Source organism: Stegostoma tigrinum, chromosome 7, assembly GCF_030684315.1.
Source record: "Stegostoma tigrinum isolate sSteTig4 chromosome 7, sSteTig4.hap1, whole genome shotgun sequence".
In the NCBI taxonomy this organism is placed as follows: Eukaryota; Metazoa; Chordata; class Chondrichthyes; order Orectolobiformes; family Stegostomatidae; genus Stegostoma; species Stegostoma tigrinum.
In genome coordinates, this window is record NC_081360.1 from 72,645,331 (window position 1) to 72,669,479 (window position 24,149).

At 42.0% G+C, this 24,149-nt stretch overlaps 2 protein-coding genes across 9 annotated transcripts in view; one reads left to right on the top strand and one right to left on the bottom strand.

Annotated features, from left to right (window-relative positions):
* The window catches only part of rab3gap1 (RAB3 GTPase activating protein subunit 1), a 100,586-nt gene extending 79,546 nt beyond the window's left edge, over window positions 1-21,040 (top strand). For 4 of the 5 annotated variants that reach the window (XM_048534432.2, XM_048534437.2, XM_048534435.2 and 1 more), the window contains 7 exons: window positions 5,399-5,626; window positions 7,955-8,051; window positions 8,282-8,385; window positions 8,485-8,600; window positions 12,826-12,928; window positions 16,194-16,214; window positions 16,839-21,040. In XM_048534432.2, the coding sequence (XP_048390389.1) occupies window positions 5,399-5,626; window positions 7,955-8,051; window positions 8,282-8,385; window positions 8,485-8,600; window positions 12,826-12,928; window positions 16,194-16,214; window positions 16,839-17,081 (912 nt within the window). In that variant the 3' untranslated portion in view covers window positions 17,082-21,040. The remainder of the gene's footprint in view (window positions 1-5,398; window positions 5,627-7,954; window positions 8,052-8,281; window positions 8,386-8,484; window positions 8,601-12,825; window positions 12,929-16,193; window positions 16,215-16,838) is intronic. The other variant, XM_048534434.2, reaches the window with a different exon arrangement.
* A 14-nt stretch (window positions 21,041-21,054) lies between these two features.
* The window catches only part of zranb3 (zinc finger, RAN-binding domain containing 3), a 135,743-nt gene continuing 132,648 nt past the window's right edge, over window positions 21,055-24,149 (bottom strand). For 2 of the 4 annotated variants that reach the window (XM_059647428.1, XM_059647429.1), the window contains exon 19: window positions 21,055-21,223. In XM_059647428.1, coding sequence (XP_059503411.1) covers window positions 21,119-21,223 — 105 coding nt within the window. In that variant the 3' untranslated portion in view covers window positions 21,055-21,118. The remainder of the gene's footprint in view (window positions 21,224-24,149) is intronic. The other 2 variants (XM_048534524.2, XM_048534523.2) reach the window with 1 other exon arrangement.

A 24,149-nucleotide genomic window follows, 5' to 3' on the forward strand; every position in this document is an offset into this window, starting at 1 on the left:
GATTTTCCTTAACCGTGTTTGCTAAAAATATTCCATGTCCCCTTTTAGCCCTCTTAATTCCTCGTTTCCGATTCGCCCTACGTTCCTGATATTCTTCCAAAGCTTCGTCTGTCTTTAGTCACCCAGACCTTATGTATGCTTCTTTTTTCCTCTTAGCTAGTCGCACAATTTCACCTGTCATCCATGGTTCCCTAATCTTGCCACTTCTATCCCTCATTTTCACAGGAACATGTCTCTCCTGCACGCAAAGCAACCTCGCTTTAAAAGCCTCCCACGTATCAAATGTGGATTTACCTTCAAACAGTTTCTCCCAATCTGCATTCCCCAGATCCTGCCGAATTTTGGTATAGTTAGCCTTCCCCCAATGCAGAACTCTTCCTTTAGGACCACTCTCCTCTTTGTCCAGGAGTATAGTAAAACTTACGGAATTGTGGTCACTATTTCCAAAGTAGTCCCCCACTGTAATTTAAACCACCTGGCTGGGCTCATTCCCCAATACCAGGTCCAATATGGCCCCTTCCTGAGTTGGACTACGTACACACTGCTGTAGAAAACCCTCCTGGATGCTCCTTACAAATTCTGCTCCATCTTGACCCCAGCACTAAGTGAATCCCAGTCAATGTTGTGAAAATTAAAATCTCCCATCACCACCACCCTGTTGCTCCTACACCTTTCCATAATCTGATTACATATTTGTACCTCTATCTCGTGCTTTAAATGACATGAGTGTCGCTGAATCCTCTGTCAACATCTGGGAGATTTCCTTTGATTGGAAACTGAAATGGATTAACCATATAAATACTGTGACGATAAGAGCAGGTGAGAGGCTCAGACTCCTGCAGTGCGTAACTCACCTCTTACTTTCCAAAGCCTGCTGACCATTTGCACTGTGCAAGTCAGGATTGTGATGCAGTACTTTGCAATTTCCTGGAAGAGTGCAACTCCAATGACAATCAGAAAGCTTGACACCATCCAGGACGAAGCAACCTGCTTGCTGCCACCCCGTACATAAACATTCAGTACCTCTGACACCAGCACTCAGTAATGCCACTGTATACCATCTACATGATGCACTGCAGATATCACTCAAGGCTTTTGAAGAAAGATGGCCTCTACCATCTAAAAGGACAAGGGCAGCAGGTGTAGGTGATGGCCTAGTGGTATTATTGTGAGACTGTTAATCCAGAAACTCAGCAGATGTTCTGGGGATCTGCGTTCGAATCCCACTATGGTAAATGGTGGAATTGGAATGCAAGAAACAACAGTCTGGAATTAAGAATCTGCTTATCACCATGAAATCATTGCTGATTGTTGGAAAAACCTATCTGGTTCACTAAGGTCTTGAAGGGGACAAAATCTGCCACCCTCACCTGGTTTGGCCTACATGTGACTCCAGAACCACAGCAACGTGGTTGACCCTCAGCTGCCCTCTGAAATGGTCTAGCAAGCCACTCCGATGTACTGGCTGCTACAAAGACTCGAAAATGAAACTGGACACATCAACCTAGGCAACAGAAGCGGCAATAGCAGAAAGAGCCCTAGGAGACCTGTCTCTCAGACTAGTCAAGCAACAGCCTGACATAGTCATACCCACAGAATCATACATTACAAACCATGTCCCAGACACCACCATGACCGTCACTGGATATGTGCTGTCTCACTGGCAGGACAGACCCAGCAAAGGGGGCAGCACAGTGGTATACAGTTGGGAGGGAGTTGCTGTAGGAGTCCTCAACATTGACTCCGGACCCCACGATGTATCGTGGCTTCAAGTTAAACGTTGGCAAGGAAACCTCCTGCTGATTGCCAAATATTGTCTTCCCTCAGTTGATGAATCAGTACTCCTCCATGTTGAACAACACTTGGAGGAAACACTGAGGATGAAAAGGGCACAAAACGTACTCTGGGTGGGGGATTTCAGTGTCCACCGCCAACAGTGGTTCAGCAGCAGTACTACTGATCGAGCTGGTCAGGTCCAACAGGACATAGCTGCTAAACAGGGTCTGTGACAGGCCGTGAGGGAACCAACAAGAGGGAAAAATATACTTGGTCTAAAAGACATTAAGGTGGACAAGTCAGATAGACTGGAGAGTTGGGCAGATAAATGGCAGATGGAGTTCAATCCGGGCAAATGCAAGGTGATGCATTTTGGAAGATCAAATTCAAGGGTGAACTATACAGTAAATGGAAAAGTCCTAGGGAAAATTGATGAACAGAGAGATCTGGGTGTTCAGGTCCATTGTTCCCTGAAGGTGACAACACAGATCAATGGGGTGGTCAAGACGGTATATGGCATGCTTTCCTTCATTGGGCAGGGTATTGAGTACAGGAGTTGGCAGGTCATGTTGCAGTTGTATAGGACTTTGGTTCGGCCACATTTGGAGTACTGCGTACAGTTCTGGTCGCCACATTACCAAAAGGATGTGGATGCTTTGGAGTGGGTGTAGAGGAGGTTCACCAGGATGTTGCCTGGTATGGAGGGTGCTAGTTATGAAGAGAGGTTGAGTAGATTAGGATTATTTTCATTTGAAAGACGGAGATTGAGGGGGGACCTGATTGAGGTCTACAAAATCATAGGGGTCATGAGTTCAAAGTGAGAGGAGGAAAGTTTAAGGGAGATATGCGTGGAAAGTTCTTTACACAGTGGGTGGTGGGCGCCTGGAACGCGTTGCCAGCGGAGGTGGTAGACGCAGACACGTTAGCGTCTTTTAAGATATATTTGGACAGGTACATGGATGGGCAGGGAGCAAATGGACACAGACCGTTAGAAAATAGATGACAGGTTAGACAGAGGATCTTGATCGGCGCAGGCTTGGAGGGCCGAAGGGCCTGTTCCTGTGCTGTAGGTTTGTTTGTTTCTTTGTTTAATCCTTATTAATCTGCCAGCTGCAGTTGCACTATCACCGTGCTAAATGGGACAGACTTCGCATAGATCTGGCAACACAAGACTGGGCATCCATGAGGCGCTGTGGGCCATCAACAGCAGCAGATTGCACTCAAACACAATCTGTAACCTCAATGGCCAGCATATCCTCCACTCGACCATTGCCATCAAACCAGGAGATGAACCCTGGTTCAATGAAGAGTGCGGGAGGGCATGCTAGGAGCAGCACCAGGCATACCAGAGTTAAGTTATCAACCTGGAGAAGCCACCAAACAGGATTACTTGCGCACCAAACAGCTAAAGCAGTAACTGATAGACAGAGCTAAGCGATCCCTCAACCAACAGATCAGATCAAAGCTCTGCAGTCCTGCCACATCCAGTCGTGAATAGTAGTGGACAATCAAATAACTCGCTGGAGAACGAGGCTACACAAATATCCTCATCCTCAATGATGGAAGAGCCCATCACGTCAGTGCAGAAGGCTGAAGCATTCTCAGCAGTCTTCAGCCAGTAGTGCCAAGTGGATGATCCATCTCAGCCTCCTCCAGTGGTCCCCAGCATTACAGATACCAGTCTTCAGCCAATTTGATCCACTCCAAGTGATATCAAGAAACAGTTGGAGACACTGGATACTGCAAAGGCTACAGGCCCTGGCAACATTCTGGCATAATACTAAAGACGTGCTCCAGAGCTTGCTGGTCCTCTAGCCAAACTGTTCCAGTACAGTTACAATACTGGTATCTACCTGACAATTTGGAAAATTGCCCAAGTATGTCCTGTACACACAAAGCAGGACAAATCCAATCCGGCCAGTTACCATCTCCTCTCAATCATTAGTGAAATGATGGAAGGTGTCATCAACAGTGCTATCAAGCAACTCTTGCTCAGAAATAACCTACTCAGTGACACCCAGTTTGGGTTCTGCCAAGGCCACACAGCTTCTGATCTCATTACAGCTTTGGTTCAAATATGGTCAAAGAGCTGAATTCCAGAGGTGAGGTGAGAGTGACAGCCTTTGATATCAAGGCTGCATTTGACCGAGTGTAGCAACAAGGATCCCTAGCAGAACTGGAATCAATGGGTATCGGGTGCAAATGCTCCAGTGGTTGGAGTCATACCTGACACATTGACCTCCCACAACCACAGTCATCTTCCAATCATCTCAGCTCCAGGACATCTCTGCAGGAATTCCTCAGTAGTCTCCTAACCCAGCCATCTTCAGCTGCTTTATCAATGACCTTCCCTCCATAATTATGTCAGAGGTGGGGATGTTCACTGATAATTGCACAATGTTCAGTAGCATTTGTGACTACTCTGATACTGAAGCAGTCTGTGTTTACTTGCAACAAGATCTGGACAATATCCAGGCTTGTGCTGACAAGTGGCAAGTGACATTTGTGTCACACAAATGTCAGGCTATGACCATTACCAATAAGAGACAATCTAACCACCACCCCTTGACATGCAGTGGTGTCACCATCACTGAATCCTGCACTATCAACATCCTGGGGGTTGCCATTGACCTGAAACTCAAGTGAACTCACTATGTTAACAGTGTGGCTGCAAGAGCAGGCCAGAAGCTGGGAATACTGTGGTGAGTATCTCCTCTCCTGACTCCTCAAAACCTGTGTACCATCTACAAGGCACAAGTCAGGATTGTGATGGAATACTCCCCGCTTGCCCAGGGTGAGTGCAGCCCCAACAACACTCAAGAAGCTTGACACCATCTGGACAAAGCAGCCCACTTGATTGGCATGACATCTACAAGCATTCACTCCTCCTCCACCGCTCAGTAGCTGCAGTGCGTACTATCTACAAGATGCACTGCAGAAATTCACCACAGGTCCTCAGACAGCACCTTCCAAACCCGTGACAACTTCCTTCTCGAAGGACATGGGCAGCAGATGTATGGGAACATCACCATCTCCTCCCCATCCTGACGTGGAAATATATTGCTGTTCCTTCACTGACACTGAGTCAAAATCTTGGAATTCTCTCCCTAATAGCATTGTGTGTCAACCCATAGCAGGAGGACTGCAGTATTTCAAAAAGGCAGCTCACCACCACCTTCTCGAGGGCAAGAAATGCAGGCCTGCTAGCAATGCCCACTTCCCACAAATGAATTTTAAAAAAATATGTGGGGGCATTCCCACCTGCAAGTTCCTCTTGAAGGTACTCACCATTTTGACTTGGAAAGGTGTTGCTGTTACTTCTGTGTCACTGGTTCAAAGTCTTGAAGCTGTTTCCCAGTAACATTGGGGGATATACAGTGCTTCAAGAAAGCAGCTTATCAAGAGCAATTGAGGATGGGCAGTAGTTGCTAGCACCAATTAATAGTTCTTTGGCGAGGAGGCTAGTGGGTAGATGCAAAAGTGTGCTGATGTTTAATTGCCTAGGGTTACATGAAGTAAGTTTTCTTTAATAAACGTTTGAATAATAACCACTACAACTTAAAGAAGATAACTTAAATTTTCAAATAAAATAATTTTGTGACTCAATTGATTTATTTCTTAGGCTGCAAATCCTGGCTGTTGTCTGGAAGATTTTGTGAGGTGGTATTCTCCTCGTGACTACATTGAGGAAGAATTCACTGATGAAACAGGTGACAAAGTTCTCAGAGGAGAGTTAAGTGCCAGAATGAAAATTCCTGGTAACATGTGGGTGGAGGCATGGGAAACAGCGAAGCCCATTCCTGCTCGACGACAAAAACGTCTCTTTGATGACACAAGGGAGGCTGAGAAGGTATAACTAATTTAAATAGCTACATTAATGACGCAATTGAGAGAGAAACAAAAAGCTAAGAGACGTATGAAAGCAGTTTATGCTTTGGGAAAATAGCAAAGGATCTCAGGGACTTGAAAAGCAGAATAATAAAGATTAGAGAGAATTTGAGATGAGAAGTTTTGTGATGACGTTATTCTTAGCTTCACTCTACAGGTGAGTATTGGTGTTGGAAATGGAAAGATTCATGAGCGGGAGATGTGGCAATTAAAGAGACTAATAATAATTGTGCAGACAGTACTGAAAATGTTTGTGACTTTCAAAATAGAGGAAACACGGTCCTGTTACACAGTACTAACCAGAAGTCAGCCCATAAATGATTGGCTGTTGCAATATGAAAATTTTACCATAAGTTTGTACGGCTATATTTCCACAAGTGAAACAGAGATAAAAACCGAGCAACCATAATTTAATATGAATTTTAGAAAAGCTTTGAGGGACCGTTGTTATCCAAATCATTAACTGAGGTAAGCAAATGAGTAATAGATGCCTTTGTCAGTGTATGATGTTGGTAGCCTTCAATGCGTAGTGTACAAGCTTGCGTTTTCTGTGTGTCTATCAGTAAAGTAGTATTGAATAATAACACACAAGTTTAAATAAACGTGCATGTAAAGCTGTGTTGTGAAAATATGTAAGATGCTTTTGACTAAAATTAATGCATGTATTTAATATTGTGTGGCTGTAACCATGAATATGTCTAGTCAGCAGATTTAGTGGACATTGTTGCTTTACAGGGCATAATATTGACTCAAGTTGTACGTTAATTAAGGACAGCAGTTGGGGCTTTGACTAATGATAATTTAATAGATTCCTTTAGAGAAATAATGGCATGTGTTGATTAAGGTAATAGTGAGTGGTGTTTGTATGGATTTTCAGTCGTTGGGTAGGTGTAGCATTGGAGCTGTATTGAATGTGAGTTTGCTCGCTGAGCTGGAAGATTAGTTTTCAGACGTTTTGTCACCACTCTAGGTAACATCATCAGTGAGCCTCCGATGAAGCGCTGGTGTTATGTCCCGCTTTCTATTTATCTGTTTAGGTTTCCTTGGGTTCGTGATGTCATTTCCTGCGTTGGTGATGTCATTCAACTGAGAAAAGAACAGGAAATGACATCACCAGCGCAGGAAATGACATCACGAACCCAAGGAAACCTAAACAGATAAATAGAAAGCGGGACATAACACCAGCGCTTCATCGGAGGCTCACTGATGATGTTACCTAGAATGGTGACAAAACGTCTGAAAACTAACCTTCCAGCTCAGCGAGCAAACTCACATCCAGAACCTCAACCTGAGCTTCAAATCTTCTCAACTTGGAGCTGTATAAATAGAAAAGAAATATCATCATAAAAATACAAAATATTGACAGGATAGACAACATGGTAGCTGTGATGAAGGGTCATCTAGACTCAGTGTTAGCTTGCTGTCTGCATGGCTGCTGCCTGATCCGTTACGATCGCCAGCATTTTTTTTGCTGTTAGTACAGACAATATAGTGTTGTGTAATTCATGTTTTTTTAGCAGATGGAAAACAGATGTGAAGGGTGATATTTCCCAGGAAAAAATACACCATATCAAAATATATGGATAATAGAAATGTAAACAATATCTTTAATAACTTCAGGAAGTTATAAATTGCTAAATTAAACAGACTCAGATAAAATTATGGAGGAGTAAGATAGGAAATGTACACTTAATAGTAGATCTTCTTAAAAGTAGCAAAATACAGAAACTTAATTTGCATGCAAACATCTTAAAAGATGTTTGGGAGAATGGGTCGATAACTCTATGATGCACAAGCTACAGAATTTTAAATTTTGATACAGAGCATACAGTACAAATTTAAACAAACAATATGTATAAAACATTAGTTAGACTGCAGGTTTGAGTGTCTTACTTTAGTAACGATATCCAGTCGAAGGAGAATGTACAGAAGGAATTTTACTAAGCACGTACCGGATGTGACAGACTTTATGGGCAGAGATCAGAGAAACCTTAATAAAAACTGAAAGAACTGCAAATGCTGTAAATCAAGAATAAAAACAGAAGTTGCTGGGAAAGTTCAGCAGGTCTGGCAACATCTGTGTTCAGAAAAATCAAAGTTAACATTCCAGGTCCGATGACCCTTTCTCAGAAGGATGATGTAATTTACAAAGTCTTGACTGGTAAGATAGCATAATAACTCAGTGATTTTTGTTTTAATAAAGTCTCTACTCATGGGATTTTAGCCATAATTTAATGGTACTTGTTTGCAGATTCAGACTTATTTAATAAGACGTGTGTTTCCTTTTCAGGTTCTTCACTATTTAGTTGGCCTAAAACCTGCTGATTTGACTCGACATTTACTACCATGCATTTTGCATGCTGCATTGCTGAAAGTGAAAGAAGAAGGTAAAACTGTTTTGTGAATACACCAGATACAACATTAATGTTTTAAAATATTTGTAATTGTTTATGATTGAAAGTTTTCAGCATTTTGTAGAATTTCAATCTAAGGTGCTAATTGACTTTACAAGTTGTCTGTTAAGCCTTTATTATTCTTTATGATCTCCACGTGTGTTACTTTATCTTTGTTCTTTCAGTGGTAATGGTACGGTTAATTTATTTACTATCTTCAACAGAATCAATGGAAGATATCCCCTCTGTGAGAAAAATAATTCAGCAGATTATTGCTCATGCTAGCAAACTTCTAAGATATTCAAACCCTGATATCAAAAAATTGGAAGTAAGTTTTGCTGGCATTACCCATCAAGAATATTTATAATTGTTGTAAAATAGACCTTTTACAAAATAAGGAAACAACTATTTGGTATTTTTTTTCTAGGAGATAATTGGTCAGATAATAGCTTCAGAAGCCATTATTGCCAGATCCAGATCACTTCAAGCTAAATTTGGAATCAAGAAATGTGAAAAGGAAGAGGAACGTGAAGAATTGGAGAGGTGAAGGATATATTATATTGCTTTCCTAATCAGTAACTTGATAATTATTTCTACAATTTCTTACCAATAATGTCACTTTGGTCCCATTGCCAACCCAATTTCTGACACGACCAAGGGAACGAAGTTCCTCATCAGAAGAGGGAAACCTGTCACCAAGGTTCCTGGCTCCATGAGGGAGATTTCATTATGGAACCTACCCCATTGGGGAAATGCTGCTCCCCGAGGGCTTAGCCAAGCAGGCCAGAAGCTTTCCAGGAGTGGTGGCTAATGCTAGTAACTCTCCTGCACATACACTAAAGATCCCTGAGAAAGGGAAAATGACACCAGGATGGAGCCTTGGGAGATGGACTGTGACAATGTGTTTCGTCAGTGGGCAGCCTACTGCTTGTTGCCAGGACCTGTGATCAAGTACTGAGTGCCTTTGAATGAAGGACCTGTTCTTTCACTGCCTAACTAGGCTGCAAACATGCTGAACGGTAATCCCACGTGGTGTTAATTAGTGATAGAAATGCAAATCCCTTTAAAGGTAAAGCAGAAAAGCTTCAGAGTTGATGCTTGTTGGACTTTGTCTCAGGGCACTTGTGAGGGTTCTTGTGATGCAGTGGTATTTACATTGGCCTCTGAGCCAGGTGGTCTGGATTCAAATCCCACCTGCTGTAGTGGTTTGCAATAACATTGCTGAACAGGTTGATTAGAAAATATAAAGTGCCTCAGTGTTCTTGTGGAATAATGGTAGTATCCTTATCGCTAAGCCAGGAGACCTGGGTTGAACTCCTTTCTGCTCCACATGTATGTAATAAAATCTCAAAACAGGGTGATTATAATAGATGAAACAAAGATACTTGTGATGAAGGGGTTGTAGCTGTACATGAGAGCCAGGTTTCTTGGGTTTAAGTCCTCCCTGCACCAAAGGTGTCATAACATGTCTGAATTGGTTAATTTGTTTTTTATGAAAATGGCAGTTGTGGTAGTAGTTCCCCTACTTCTGAGCCAGGAGGCCTGAGTTCAAGTCCACCAGCTCCCACAGATGTGTAATTTTGGGTGGCACGGAGACAGTGTTTAGCACTGTGGTTCAATTCCGGCCTGGGGCAAACATACGTCTGGTGTTTGCATTTTCTCCGCATGTCTGTGTGGGTTTCTGCTGGATGCTTCAGTTTCCTCCCACAATCCAAAGATCAGCAGGTTGGTTGGATTGGCCATGCCAAATTACCCTGCAGTGTCCAGGGATGTTCAGGCTAGTTGGATCTGCCATAGTAAATGTGGTGTTATGGGAATATGGTGGGAATCTGGAGGGGTATACTTGACGGGCAGAATGGTCTGTATCTGCATTATAGGAATTGGTTAATTTATGATCCTATGAAAGCATCTCTGAACAGATGGATATTTTTTAATCAACGAGAACTGGTTCTTTCATTTGTAGCTGGGTGTCCTAGGAGAGGGAGTTGATATTGTCTACTGGTACCCTTAAGGATATTAGAAAGAAGTGGGCTGGAGCGCTTTATCTCTGTCCTCACACTGTTTTGATTTAATCCCTCCCTTGTTTTGCCTAACTTTTTGGCTATTAAGTTGTACTGCCTGTGGTGGGCAATGTTTGCTGGTATTTTTGCTTTTTCCTTCTTTTGGTTGTTTTGATTAGTCAACTTGGTAGTGGGTACACAGAAAAAAACAAAAGAATTGGGATTTTTAGTGTCTCTACCTCTGACCCAGAAGTTAAAAGTCTCACTTATTCCAAAGATGTGCCCCAACACGTCTGATCAAGCTAATTAGAAATACCTACAAAGAACTAAGTTCTTGGACTTGGCTAAGGTAACCATCAACAGGTCCAAGCAGTCAGTGATGGGTCGGGGAGGAGGGAGCTTCAACAACTATATTTGTACCTGGTGTCCTTGGAGAAGGATCATACACATCCACCAGTATCCTTGAAATTTTCAGAGAGAGGTTTACACCATGGCAGTGGAGTACCATGTTTTTACCTCCAACTCCATTTTAATTTTCTATCTCCCTGACTCCTTACCTTGTCTAACTACTACTAGTTGTGCTGATGCCGATGCTTGTAAATTTTTTGAAAAAATGTTTTAAAAGAAAGTAGTAGGTTTTTTAGTGGTGGTTTAAAAAAATTCTGTGGTACTTAAAAGCATCTCTCAAGAGAAAGCGCGCACAAAAAACTGGGTTCTTAGGACTGGCGAAAAGATCCATCAGGAGGTCTAGACAATGAGCCATGGAGTCACTCATTGTTCCTGACCCACTTTTGTGTCTGGATGTCATAGAGATCCTCAGCGCAGAAAAAATTTATAACCTGTTGCACCTCTGTTGGTCAAAATCAACCATCTATTTAAATCCCATTCTAATGCCCCTGAAGAGGGCGCACCATAGTACCCACCAGCTCCCTCGAAGTATGTAGAGAGTGGTGGACAGCATGGGGATTGGAGTGCAGTATCTTGCCTCCAGTTCCATTTTAATTTAGCCAATTCCTCTTCCCTAACCTTCCCACATTTTTTCGTTCTTATTGCTTGTGATTTACTTGTAATGAAAATAACTGGGTTATTTGTTTTTGTTAATCCTTATATAAGGAATTGATAACTATGAAGTGGTTTGTTAAAATAAATAAATTGGATTCTTGAGGGACTGGGGGCACTCTGCTAATGTCACTGGACCAGCATTCCAGAACCCATAAAAGCCAATAAGGCGTAGGCGCTGAAGTAGGCAGTTGTGCATTGAGTCTGCCCCACTGTTCAGTGAGTTCATCATTGAACTGATGATCCTCACCTCCACTTTTCCTGCCTATTCCCCATAACCCTTTTTTCCTTCTTGATTTAAATATTTGTCTGTCTCCGCTTTGAATGTACAGGACATTGGTGAGGACACTTTAGAATGCTGCATTCAATTCTGGTCGCCCTTCTATAGGAAGGATGTTGTTAAATTTGAGAGGGTGCAGCATCTGTGAAGAGAAATCTGAGATAACATCTTCCCCAGCACTGTTGTCGACTGGACCCTCAACGGAGTCTGACCTATCTCTCTCACTCCTCCCAAATCCCCTGTCCTTCCTAACAGCAATAGGGTTCCCCTTGTCTTTATTTACTGTCCCACCAGCATCCATATCCAGAAGATCATCAGATGCTATTTCTGCCACCTCTGGTGAGATGCCACCACCAGGACCATTCCCTTCAGGACACCTTGGTCCACTCTTCTTCACAGCCAACGCCCCCACAGCCTCTCAGCAGCTTCCCTTGTAACCATCAAAGTTGTAACACCTGCCCATTTACCTCCTCCCTCCCAGTATCCATGGTCCCAAACATATCTTCCAGATGAAGCAGCACTTCACCTGCACTTCCCACAACATAGTTTACTGCATTTTCTGCTCAGTGTGGTCTCCTGTACAGGAAGGAAATGAAGTGCAAAGTTGGGGACCACTTCACAGATGTCTAAGTTCTGCTCACAAGAAAGACCCTGAACTGACCGCTCCCCTCTCCACCTATCTTCTCCCCTATCCGTCTACGGTCCGCTTCCCCCTCTCTCCCTATTTATTTCAGAACCCTCTCCGCATCCCCCTCTCTGATGAAGGGTCTAGGCCCGAAGCGTCGGTGTTTGTGCTCCTAAGATGCTGCTTGGCCTGCTGTGTTCATCCAGCTTCACACTTCGTTATCTTGGATTCTCCAGCATCTGCAGTTCCCATTATCATTGGCTTGCTATTGTGTTCCAGCGAAGCTCAGTGCATGCTGGAAAAACATCACCTCATTTTCTGCTTGGGGACCCTGCAGCGCTCCAGACTCAGTATTGACTTCAATAATTTTAGGGCATAGACTCTCCCCTGTTCTAGCCCCCTGCAGCAATGCCTTTCTCTTTAGGGGAACTGTGTCACATCGAGCTGTGGCTCTTAATTACATTAACAAATGATGATTGACTAATCTAATGGTATTCTTGTTTTTATTTAACAGTGGCATTAAAATAGAAGCATTGTCATACATATTTAGATAAAGTTAGAATATTACTGATGTAATACAATATTTGTGATTTTGCTTAAAAGTATGTATTATTAATGTTCTTAATGATAATTTGCCTGTCTTGCGTAATAAGCGCTCAGTTTTTGATGTTTCTATCAATTTCTTGCAAATCTAGCTTTGGAATTTGTCTTAAAATTGAACTAAAATGGGCATACTAGTAGACATTCAGAAGATCGATGAGGTTTTCTCATGTGTCATTCACTGGTTTAATTTTTTTCCATTAGGTTTGTGAGCCAACTCCTAGAACAGCCTGAAGTACCAGTCATTGGAGCAGGACGAGGGCCCACAGGGAGCATTATTTACAAACTTTTTGTGAATGCACAGAGGGTGAGGACAAACTGAAATTGAATGTCAATATTTGGATTTCTTCTTTAAAAAAACAATACATTAATTATTTTTGTCAGTTGTTCTGCCCATCTTGTAAAGATTACGGTATGCACTACCCTTTTTTCCCTTTTGGTTAATGACACAGTTGAAGGGAATGTGCAAGTGAACATACAGTCAATTTCATACTTTATTACATAGGAAACTGAACAGTATGCAGTGCAACATATATTGCTGAGGAAATTATTAAAGGCTCCAATCCAAACAAATATGTGAAGGGATCTAGCAAATAAATAAATGTTACAGTATTTGTGCATTATCCTTCATGCTTTTAGTTAAGGTCTGCTGAACGTAACATGGACAGAATCATTTGAAATGCTGTTTGCATTAATACATTACAGCATGCCACAAAATGAAATCAAGTGATTTGCCACCCTGTGTGTCAGTTGCTCTGGCTATGCCACAGTGGGTGTCCCCTCTAAAACAGTGTGTGGGTACAAGTTCCCTGTAGAAGGTTAGCACAAAAATCTGTTCTAACCGTGAGGGAAAAACTGCACTCATAGATGAACTGTCTTTCAGGTGAAATGTTAAACCATCTCAACAAGTTAATTGCTATTTTTGAATGGTAGCAGGGGAATTGTCTCTAAAGATTTATCCCTTAACAACATGACTGGGGAGAAAATCTGATTATCTGGTCATTATCACAGTGTTGTTTGTAGGATCTTGCAGTACACAAACTGGCCATTGCAAGTTCTAAAATACTGCAGTACCTACACTTTGTTGGTTAGGTAGACTTGAGATGCCATGATCATTCAAATTGTTTCTTTTACGCCACGAGAAGGCAAAATATTGGAATAATAAATGAGGATTGAATTGTTTTGAATTTTTTTTGAAACAAGGAATAGACAATTTACCGGGCAATGATCAACAGCATGTTAACACCCTTTTGATGATATAGTCTTACAAATGTACCATACAGGTTCTAAGCACAGATAGAGCTATTGCCAGGTTAAGATAAGCAGCCGTACATTTATATAGTTGGATCTTCCAATCCTAGCTTTCTTAAAGTTGTAGAAGTTCTTAATGGAGAGTTGTCAAAGTTATAGCTGTTTTTAGAAAGGGCAGAATATTACCCAAGAGGTCAGTTAAGAACATAGATGAATAATTTTTTATTTTCCATGGAATGAGGGCATCACTGGCCAGGGAGCATTTATTGCCCATTCCTAATTATCCAGGAGACAGTTAAGAGCCAACCACATTGCTGTGGGTCTGGAGTCACATGTAGGCCAGACCAGGTGAGGATGGCAATTTCTTTCTCTAAAGGACATTAGTGAACCAGATGGGTTTTCTGACAATTAGCTAATGGATTCACAGTCATCGTTAGATTCTTAGTTCCAGATATTCATTGAATTCAAATTTCTCCATCTACCATGGCACGATTTGAACCCAGATCCCCAGAGCATTATCTGGGGTTTCTGGATGAACAGTCCAGCTATAATACCATTAGGCTATTGCCTCCCCTAAATTAGAGAAATCTAATTTAAACTTTTTTTGGGTTGTGAGAACCAGTATTGCAATTTCTGCTTTTGACAGGGAAGCTGCTATTCCTTTGGAATTAACTTTATTCTGTTTTCCCTTGCACATTTCCACAGTAAATCCAGTGCAGTGCCAGTAATGCAATTATACACTGATGCTTATGCGCACATGGAGCACTATAGCTATTTACGGATGTTACACAGTGAAGCACGTTTACATGAATAGATCAGTTAGTTTCAAAATGGTAGCAACAAGTGAGATTCTGTGGCAGCAGTAGTAGCAAGGCAGAAGAGAAAGTTGGAATTCCATCAGAGATAATGGTAAATGCAGATGCTGGAGAATCCAAGATAACAAAGTGTGAAGCAGGATGAACACAGCAGGCCAAGCAGCATCTTAGGAGCTCAAAAGCTGACGTTTCGGGCCTAGACCCTTCATCAGAGAGGGGGATGGGGAGAGGGTTCTGAAATAAATAGGGAGAGGGGGAGGCGGACTGAAGACAGATAGAGGAGAAGATAGGTGGAGAGGGGAGCATAGGTGGGGAGGGGATAGGCCAGTCCGGTGAGGACGGACAGGTCAAGGAGGTGGGATGAGTTTAGTAGGTGGGAAATGGAGGTGTGGCTTGAGGTGGGAGGAGGGGATAGGTGAGAGGAAGAACAGGCTAGGGAGGCAGGGATGGGCTGGGCTGGTTTTGGGAAGCAATGGGAGGAGGGGATGAGCTGGGCTGGTTTTGAGATACAGTTGGGGGAGGGGAGATTTTGAAGCTTGTGAAGTCCACATTGATACCACTGGGCTGCAGGGTTTCCCAGCGGAATATGAGTTGCTGTTCCTGCAACCTTTGGGTGGCATCATTGTGGCACTGCAGGATGCCCAGGATGGACATGTTGTCTAAGGAATGGGAGGGGGAGTTAAAATGGTTTGTGACTGTGAGTTGCAGTTGTTAATTGCGAACCGAGTGTAGGTGTTCTGCGTCCCCAAGCCTCCGCTTGGTTTCCCCAATGTAGAGGAAGCCACAACAGGTACAGTGGATACAGTATACCACATTGGCAGATGTGCAGGTGAGCATCTGCTTAATATGGGAAGTCATCTTGGGGCCTGGTATAGGGGTATGAGAGGAGGTGTGGGGGCAAGTGTAGCACTTCCTGCGGTTGCAGGGGAAGGTGCCAGGTGTGGTGGGATTAAAGGGGAGTGTGGAGCGGACAAGGGAGTCAGAGAAAGAGGTCTCTCCGGAAGGCAGACAAGGGTGGGGATGGAAAAATGGCTTGGGTGGTGGGGTCGGATTGTAGATGGCGGAAGTGTCGGAGGATGATGCGTTGTATCCGGAGGTTGGTGGGGTGGTATGAAATTCCATATCTGTTCATTGGGCATAATAATGAAAACTGCCCCCCTCCCTTTTTTTTTTTGAAACAGCAACAGCAAAGTGTGAAGTTAAATTAATGAATTGCTATGTGCTATTTATAGGTTTCTGGTAATTAATAACCTGTTCATTTAAAATTGCTGTGACCTATCTATTGTTTTATGACATTTCTAGTGGTTGATTATGTAATAAATACCAGTGATGGCTGTTTAAGTAGTGACCAGTTTAGTGTTTTATGTCAAAGGGGTGTTTTCATATTTTAAAATGAATATATTTATTTTAACTTTTGTTTCACCCCTTATTAACCATCTGACTTGACTTTCCTTTCTTCATCATTGTTTCTCTCCTAATACTACTATTCTCTCAACCCTTCTCAAGCTGGCTGATTCTACTGAAGAGGTAACGACCAGCCATTCTCCTCCATTACCCTCATATCATGCCTCATGTAGATGCAGTTTTTTTAAGGATAGTGTATAAATGGCAGGAATCTAGCATAAAGCATTATGATTCTGACTTCTGTTTCATTATATTTAAATACAAGATTTATTTTAATGGCCCATATGCTTGACCAGATCATTCAGAGAGAATGTCACTAATATTATGGGAAGTGTTTCTTACCAAGTGTGTACACATTTCAAAATATTAACGTAATTACTTGTTAATTTGAGTGAAAAGCACAGTGTGTGTTCGGTGCAAGTCTGCTGTATGCCATGATTCAGATTTGAACTTGTATATTCATAAAGTAATTAACTTGCATTTTAAAAATATTAGTCAGTTTTGATCTGGTTTCTTGGTTTAGAGGCATTGAATGATTTCAAACACCGGGGTTATTGTATTATTTTAAGTATATTTGCAGAATCACTTTTGGTACCTACATGTTTGGTCAACTTAATTTTCGGCTTCCTCATTAAATCCTGCGCATATCACTAAATTACTGCTTTGCTCCTGTCACTGCCTACTGAATTAATTTTAACCATTGTTATGTAATTGGTGTAAAAGAAAAATCATCTCTTTTTATTTAAGACTGCTACTCTGACTCCAATTGATGATGAACCTAGAAAGCCAGATTCTTCTGAAGAGCACAGGTCAAGCTCAGGAACAGTATCAGAATTTCCTCCTCCAACTGGACGTGAAATAATTCTCCGGACATCTGCACCTCGTCCTGCACCATACTCCAAATCTTTACCGCAACGCATGTACTGTGTTATGTTAAAAGATGACTTCCGTCTAGCTGGAGCATTTTCATCAGATACATCATTCTTTTAGGATTTGAATATTTGATCATTCAACCCATTAAAATATTATCATATCAAATATTTCAATGTCATTCCTACATAGGTTCACATAGTCGAGTAGACTTTTAAGAGAATATGTTTGGGCTCTATGTTAAACATCGGTGGCCCAATCTAAAATGCTATTAATTTTTTTCAAGTTAACAGTGTGACAAGTACAATGCATGCACATGTAGAAAACTTGCATTGATTCTCGCAGCAGTGCAGATAATGGTCTGAATCTCAATTTCAGCATAAATATTTTAAGTATAGTTATAATTATGAAACTGTTCACATGTAAAATGAAACTGATTAGTGCATTGTGAATTTTGATATGGTCATTACTTCAGTTGCTATTTTGGTTAATGCAGGAGTAGCAACATTGTTTATAGAACTGTCAATCATGTGGAAGAATTTTGCTCTGTAACATGTACTCCACATCAAAGACATTGCTGGTTGTGGATGCTTTAAGAATTTTATTGCGTTAATAAATCTTATTAAAGCAGGTTTTTTTTCTTGTAAAAACCCTGGACTCACGAGATCAAAAATATGCCTAAACTAGACTCCAGTACTTTCTAGGGTAGAGATTTGTATGAATTAACGTTCCTGTGGCTAACTTGTTCTACAAACCTACAATTTTCCCTCCAGTGTAAAAATGAAAAGGATGTGTTGATAGAAAGTACTCAGTGCTGTTAAAGAATGAGATCGAGTGTTGAGCAATGAGTCATTCTTTGTAAGAATTTCTCTAGAAAAAGTGATCATAAGGATATAATTTTATATTGAGTTTGTGATTTGGTTAAGACCTTGTTTGTCAATCTGAAGGTTAAATTCCTCTACTACAGTATTATTTACATTTTGAACTGCTGAAATCTTGCTTAAAACTCTCATACTAATGATACTATACATATTTTATAGTTTCAGTCATGGTAGGCTGTGATGTCATTAAACCTTAAACATAGAAGACAGAAGCGAGGGCTGTCTTTCACGATCATGGCTGCTCATCTAACTCAGTAGGCTAATCCTGCTTTCTCCCTATAACCTTTGATCCCATTCACCCAAGTGTTATATCTAATGGATACATTCAATTTTTTGGCATTAACTACTCCCTGTGGTAATGTATTATACAGGCTCGCCACTCTGGGTGAAGAAATGTCTCATCTCTGACCTAAATTGTCGACACCAAAGTCCTCAGACTGTGACCCCTGGTTCTGGACACACCCACCATTGGGAACATCCTCCCTGCATCTATCTTTGTGGTTATAATAAGTTATAACAAAAATATTTACTGTGTGTAGTAACAACTCTGTTCTAATACCATCCATTATCAGTGCAAGCCTTCATCATGTATGCTAGTATTTTTAAATATAAAGTGTGAAAGAAGTGCACACAATTGTTAATTCTGGGATAATGGGAACTGCAGATGCTGGAGAATTCCAAGATAATAAAATGTGAGGCTGGATGAACACAGCAGGCCAAGCAGCATCTCAGGAGCACAAAAGCTGACGTTCCGGGCCTAGACCCTTCATCAGAGAGGGGGATGGGGAGAGGGAACTGGAATAAATAGGGAGAGAGGGGGAGGTGGACTGAAGATGGAGAGAAAAGAAGCTAGGTGGAGAGAGTATAGGTGGGGAGATAGGGAGGGGACAGGTCAAGGAGGTGGGATGAGGTCAGTAGGTAGGAAATGGAGGTGCGGCTTGGGGTGGGAGGAAGGGATGGGTGAGAGGAAGAACAGGGTAAGGAGGCAGAGACAGGCTGGGCTGGTTGTGTGGTGCAGTGGGGGGAGGGGACAAACTGGGCTGGTTTTGGGATGCAGTGAGGCAAGGGGAGATTTTGAAGCTGGTGAAGTCCACATTGATACCATTGGGCTGCAGGGTTCCCAAGCGGAACATGAGTTGCTGTTCCTGCAACCTTCGGGTGCCATCATTGTGGCACTGCAGGAGGCCCATGATGGACATGTCATCTAAAGAATGGGAGGGGGAGTGGAAATGGTTTGCGACTGGGAGGTGCAGTTGTTTATTGCGAACAGAGCGGAGGTGTTCTGCAAAGCAGTCCCCAAGCCTCTGCTTGGTTTCCCCAATGTAGAGGAAGCCACACCGGGTACAATGGATACAGTATACCACATTGGCAGATATGCAGGTGAACCTCTGCTGAATATGGAATATTGATATCATGCTGTTTTCACTTAAAAGTAATTTGGAGGATGCAACACAATTGTTTGGTGACTGGTCATTTCACTAACTGGTGGTATAGAGCCTGTTTAATTAAACCACAGGGCACAGTGAAGTATTAGTACATTGCCAGCTGGCTCAGAAGATTAGTGTTGATATCGTATGTAAACAGATGTCAACTTTTATTCAATGTTGTCTTGTTTAAAACAGCTATTTCAGCAAAACTAGAATTTCCTTCTTAATAGCATTATGGGTCAATCCACAGCAGAAGGACTGCAGCGGTTCAAGAAGGCAGCTCACCTTCTCCAGGGCAACTAGGGATGGACAAGAAATGCTAGCCAGCCAGTGATGCCCAAATCCCACAAATGAATAGAAAAAAAAAAATTAGAGGCAACCTGCAGTAGAGCACAAGACCAACCTTGGAGTTGGGTGAGGGACAATTTCAAGTTGCTCCATAGTTTAATGATGTCTTTCTACAGGATCATCTCCAGTCAGTGCAAGGGTAAGGTCAGACATCCTCAACCCCAGGAACAGAGGTACACCCAGACTGGATCCGCCTGCCTTCATCCTGACCACACTCTCAAATCAATGTCATGTGCGTCAGTGACTTGTGTTCAGCAACTTGCACGTGACAGCTTCTTAACCCCTCTGTCAGAGACTCGAACTTCCAATATGCAGCAGAAGACATCTAAGGACACCTCAAGCTACAAGACATCCTGAGTAGCAGCATTCTTCCACCTCAGTTGCAGGCATAGGAGTGGTATTGCAGATGTATGGATATTAAGAAAAGACATAGATGTACTTTCGATCCATATGTTTTCGACTTTATTCTGTAGTGATTACAAATAGCTATATTGGTATTGATTATTATGCTTTTTTGCCTTGTTGGAAGGTATAAACTGGGGGAGACAATGGCCTAGTACTATTGTTACGAGATGATTTATCCAGAGGCTAGGTAATGATCTGGGTTCAAATCCTGCCATGGCAGATGGTAAAATTTAAATTTCAGTTAAAAATCTGGAATTTAAGGACACTTGCCAATTGTCAGAAAAACTGATCCGGATCACTGCTGTCCTTATTTGATCTTACATGTGACTCCAGACGCACAGCAATGTGGTTGACTCTCACCTGCCCTCGAGCATTTATTGTCCAATATAGATAGTGATGTCCACATCCCATGAATAAAACAAATTTCAGGACTGTTCAAAGAGAATAGACAGTTAGAAGTTGATTGTTGAACAGTTAGTTTTTGATTCTTGGTTTTGCAAATGAGCTGAAATTCTTTTGACCTATTTCCTTTTGACTAGCTTCCAGTACTCAGAGCAAGAGAGTACTTTTCCTGCAATGTAGAGATCCCTAATGAATGATTCTTTCACCTTCATAATACACTGGTGCTTGAACTCTGGCTTGTACACAGAAGCACTTCAGTCCAGTGATATACATGGTCACTTTTACTCACTAGCACATACTATCCCTGTATATTATTATTGAAAGGGGAAAATGTCTGTTTGTCCAAATGTTTTTTTAAGAAAAACCTGTCCTGTTTAGTCAGATTTACTTGGGAGATTACAGTTCAATTGATACTGCATTTCTCCGTTTAAGAACTTCCTTGAAATCTTCAGGTGTGACATTCTGGTTAAATGTTCTATTTTAATGGCTATCTTAGCTAGGTTTACACTGTAGTTTTTGGTTAATTATGTACTGTTTTGTCTGAAACCTGGCAGCCATTTGTGATATAGGGAATTATGCATTTAAGAATGACAAATAAATACAAAGGTTAAAGGTCTTACTGACTTTTAATTGTTATTACATGTAATACATCAATTAGTACATGAATAAACCAGGAAACTTATGTTTACAAATATCATTTTCGTTTCTTTGTAAAAAACCTTCGGATATCTGATGCATTTTTGTAAGTGTCTGAAAGTCTTCTTGCCTGGCTTCTTTCTTTGGCTTGTTTTGCTGTTCTCTATAGGAGGAGAAAGTTTGGTTCACTGTTAACTTGAAAGACAATTAGCTAAACTTTTATCATTACAGTTTACAGCCACAGAGACATTTCAAATGAAAGGTAGTGATGCTTACTGTGAATCAATGATTTGGTTTCCTAAACACTAGCTTTCTAAAACAATATTAAATGCATTTCAATATTGAAAGATTAAGGAAGCAGTCTCTGAATAAAAGCATGGAAGGGGTCCAACATATTGCTTATTTGCAGTTTTGTATATTGTCTTATGAACAGTGAAGAGGTAATTTACTAGAGTACCATACCATATTAACTCAACACAAGTTCAGTTACACGACTGTTCCCTGAGGCATTACGCTGCATGGTTGATATTCTGCAATTGAAAAGTTTCTATCCCTCAAGCATCCAGCCAGTTCAGATCCAACAAGTTGCTGTAAAAGTGTTGCTTACATGACTTTTCTAAAACATCTACATTCCAAAAGAATCATAGAATCCCTACAGTGTGAAACAGGCCACACTGCCTGTCAGAAGAGCATCCCACCCAGACCCATTCCCCAATCCCTCCATTTCCCATGTCTAACCCACTTAACCTAAACAGCCTTGAGCACAACTGGCAATTTCAATGGCCAATCCACCTAGCCTGTACATCTTTGGACTGTGGGAAGAAACTGGAGCAGACAGAGGAAACCCATGCAGACATGGGGAGAACACTGTGCAAATTCCACACAGGCAGTCACCCAAGGGTAGAATCAACCCTGGGTCCCTGGCACTGTGAGGCGACAGTGCTAACCATTGAGCCACTATGCCATGGGTGGTAATCAGTTGGTTCATTTCCCCATGTTAATTTTATAAAATTAACCATTCTTTCTTGGGTCATACCCTATCACTGTACTGGGTTTCACTGACTTTTGTTCATTAGTTTTTGTGATAGGTTTTTCCAAACCTTCCTGTAAACAACATATCTGGTTCACTAATGCCCTTCACGGAAAGGAAACTGCCATCCTTACCTGGTCTGGTCTACAAGTGACTCCAGACCCACAGCAATGTGGTTGACTCAACTGCCTTCTGGGTAATTAGGAATGAACAATAAATGCTGCCTAGCCAGCCAGCCAGCCTCATCACGTTAATAAATAAAGGAACTGTTTACAATCCAATACTTTTGAATTTCCCATAATCCCAGAGACATATTTGAAGTCTACTCCTTGTAACTCAATGTTGCAATCATTTCCAACATGAATACATCATCCCAGTAACAATCCACAATGCTCTTTGACCACTTAAGCCCTGTTGGAAATCAGTTCACATGAGCCACGTTTTACCTTAAACTCAAGACAGTTCCAAAACATAAACAAGTTTCATAAATTGTAACAGTGTAGATTATGAAATGCTGATAAAGTGCAACACTTCCTCACTTCTCCTACTTTCAATATTCTCCTTCACGTCCTCAAAAAGTCCTCCCCACAAATGCAGAGGGAAGAAAACAGTAAGGGTTGCTTGTTGAGAAAATTAATATGGTACTTGGGCAATAGTACATAGCCAGAATCCTAAATGGGAGACCAAAGGGATAGAAAATAATAAGATGCTAAAAATGGAGAGAGAAATGCCAGAGGTAAAACAAAATTCTGGGAAGCTACTCGTATCATCGACAGCCACAGGTGAGGTCGCAGAAGACTGGAAGTTGGCTAATGTAGTGCCAATATTTAAGAAAGGTTGTAAAGAAAAACCAGGGAACTACAGCCGTATGAGCTTTATATCAGTGGTGGGTGAGTTATTGGAGTGAATTCTGACAGGGTTTACACATGCATTTGGACTGCTTTGGAATAGTCTCACTAACTGGACAATTTATTTTTAAAAGAATTCACAAGGTTGATGAAGGCACAGCATGAGATGTTTCCTATATGAACTTCAGCAAAGCATTCAACAAGGTTTTGCATGATAAAACGGGTTTGTCAGGTTAGATCACATGGGATCCAGGGGAGCTAGCCAACTGGATACAAAATTGGCCTGAAGGTATGAGGCAGAGGGTTGCTTTTCAGACTGGAGGCCTGTGACCACCAATGTGCCACAATGATTGGTGCTGGGTCCGCTGCTTTTCGTCATTTATATAAATAATTTAGATGTTAAGTATAGACTAGTAAGTTTGCAAAAGACACTGGGACCTTGATCAGATGGGCCAATGGGCCGAAGAGTGAAAGATGGAGTTTAATTTAGATAATTGAGGTGATGCATTTTGGTAAGACAAACCAGTGTAGAACTTAGATAACAAAGTGTGGAGCTGGATGAACACAGCAGGCCAAGCAGCATCTCAGGAGCACAAAAGCTGACATTTCGGGCCTAGACCCTTCATCAGAGAGGGGGATGGGGACAGGGTTCTGAAATAAATAGGGAGAGAGGGGGAGGCAGACCAAAGATGGAGAGAAAACAAGATAGGTAGAGAGGAGAGGATAGGTGGGGAGGTAGGGAGGGGATAGGTCAGTCCAGGGAAGATGGACAGGTCAAGGAGGCGGGATGAGGTTAGTAGGTAGGAAATGGAGGTGCGGCTTGAGGTGGGAGGAAGGGATGGGTGAGAGGAGGAACAGGTTAGGGAAGCAGAGGCAGACTGGGCTGGTTTTGCGATGCAGTAGGGGGAGGGGAAGAACTGGGCTGGTTTTGGGATGCAGTGGTGGGGAGGGGAGATTTTGAAGCTTGTGAAGACCACGTTGATACCATTGGGCTGCAGGGTTCCCAAGCGCAATATGAGTTGCTGTTCCTGCAACCTTCGGATGGCATCCTTGTGGCACTGCAGGAGGCCCATGATGGACATGTCGTCTGAGGAATGGGAGGGGGAGTTGAAATGGTTCGCGACTGGGAGGTGCAGTCGTTTGTTGCAAACCGAGCGAAGGTGTTCTGCAAAGCAGTTCCCAAGCCTCCGCTTGGTTTCCCCAATGTAACG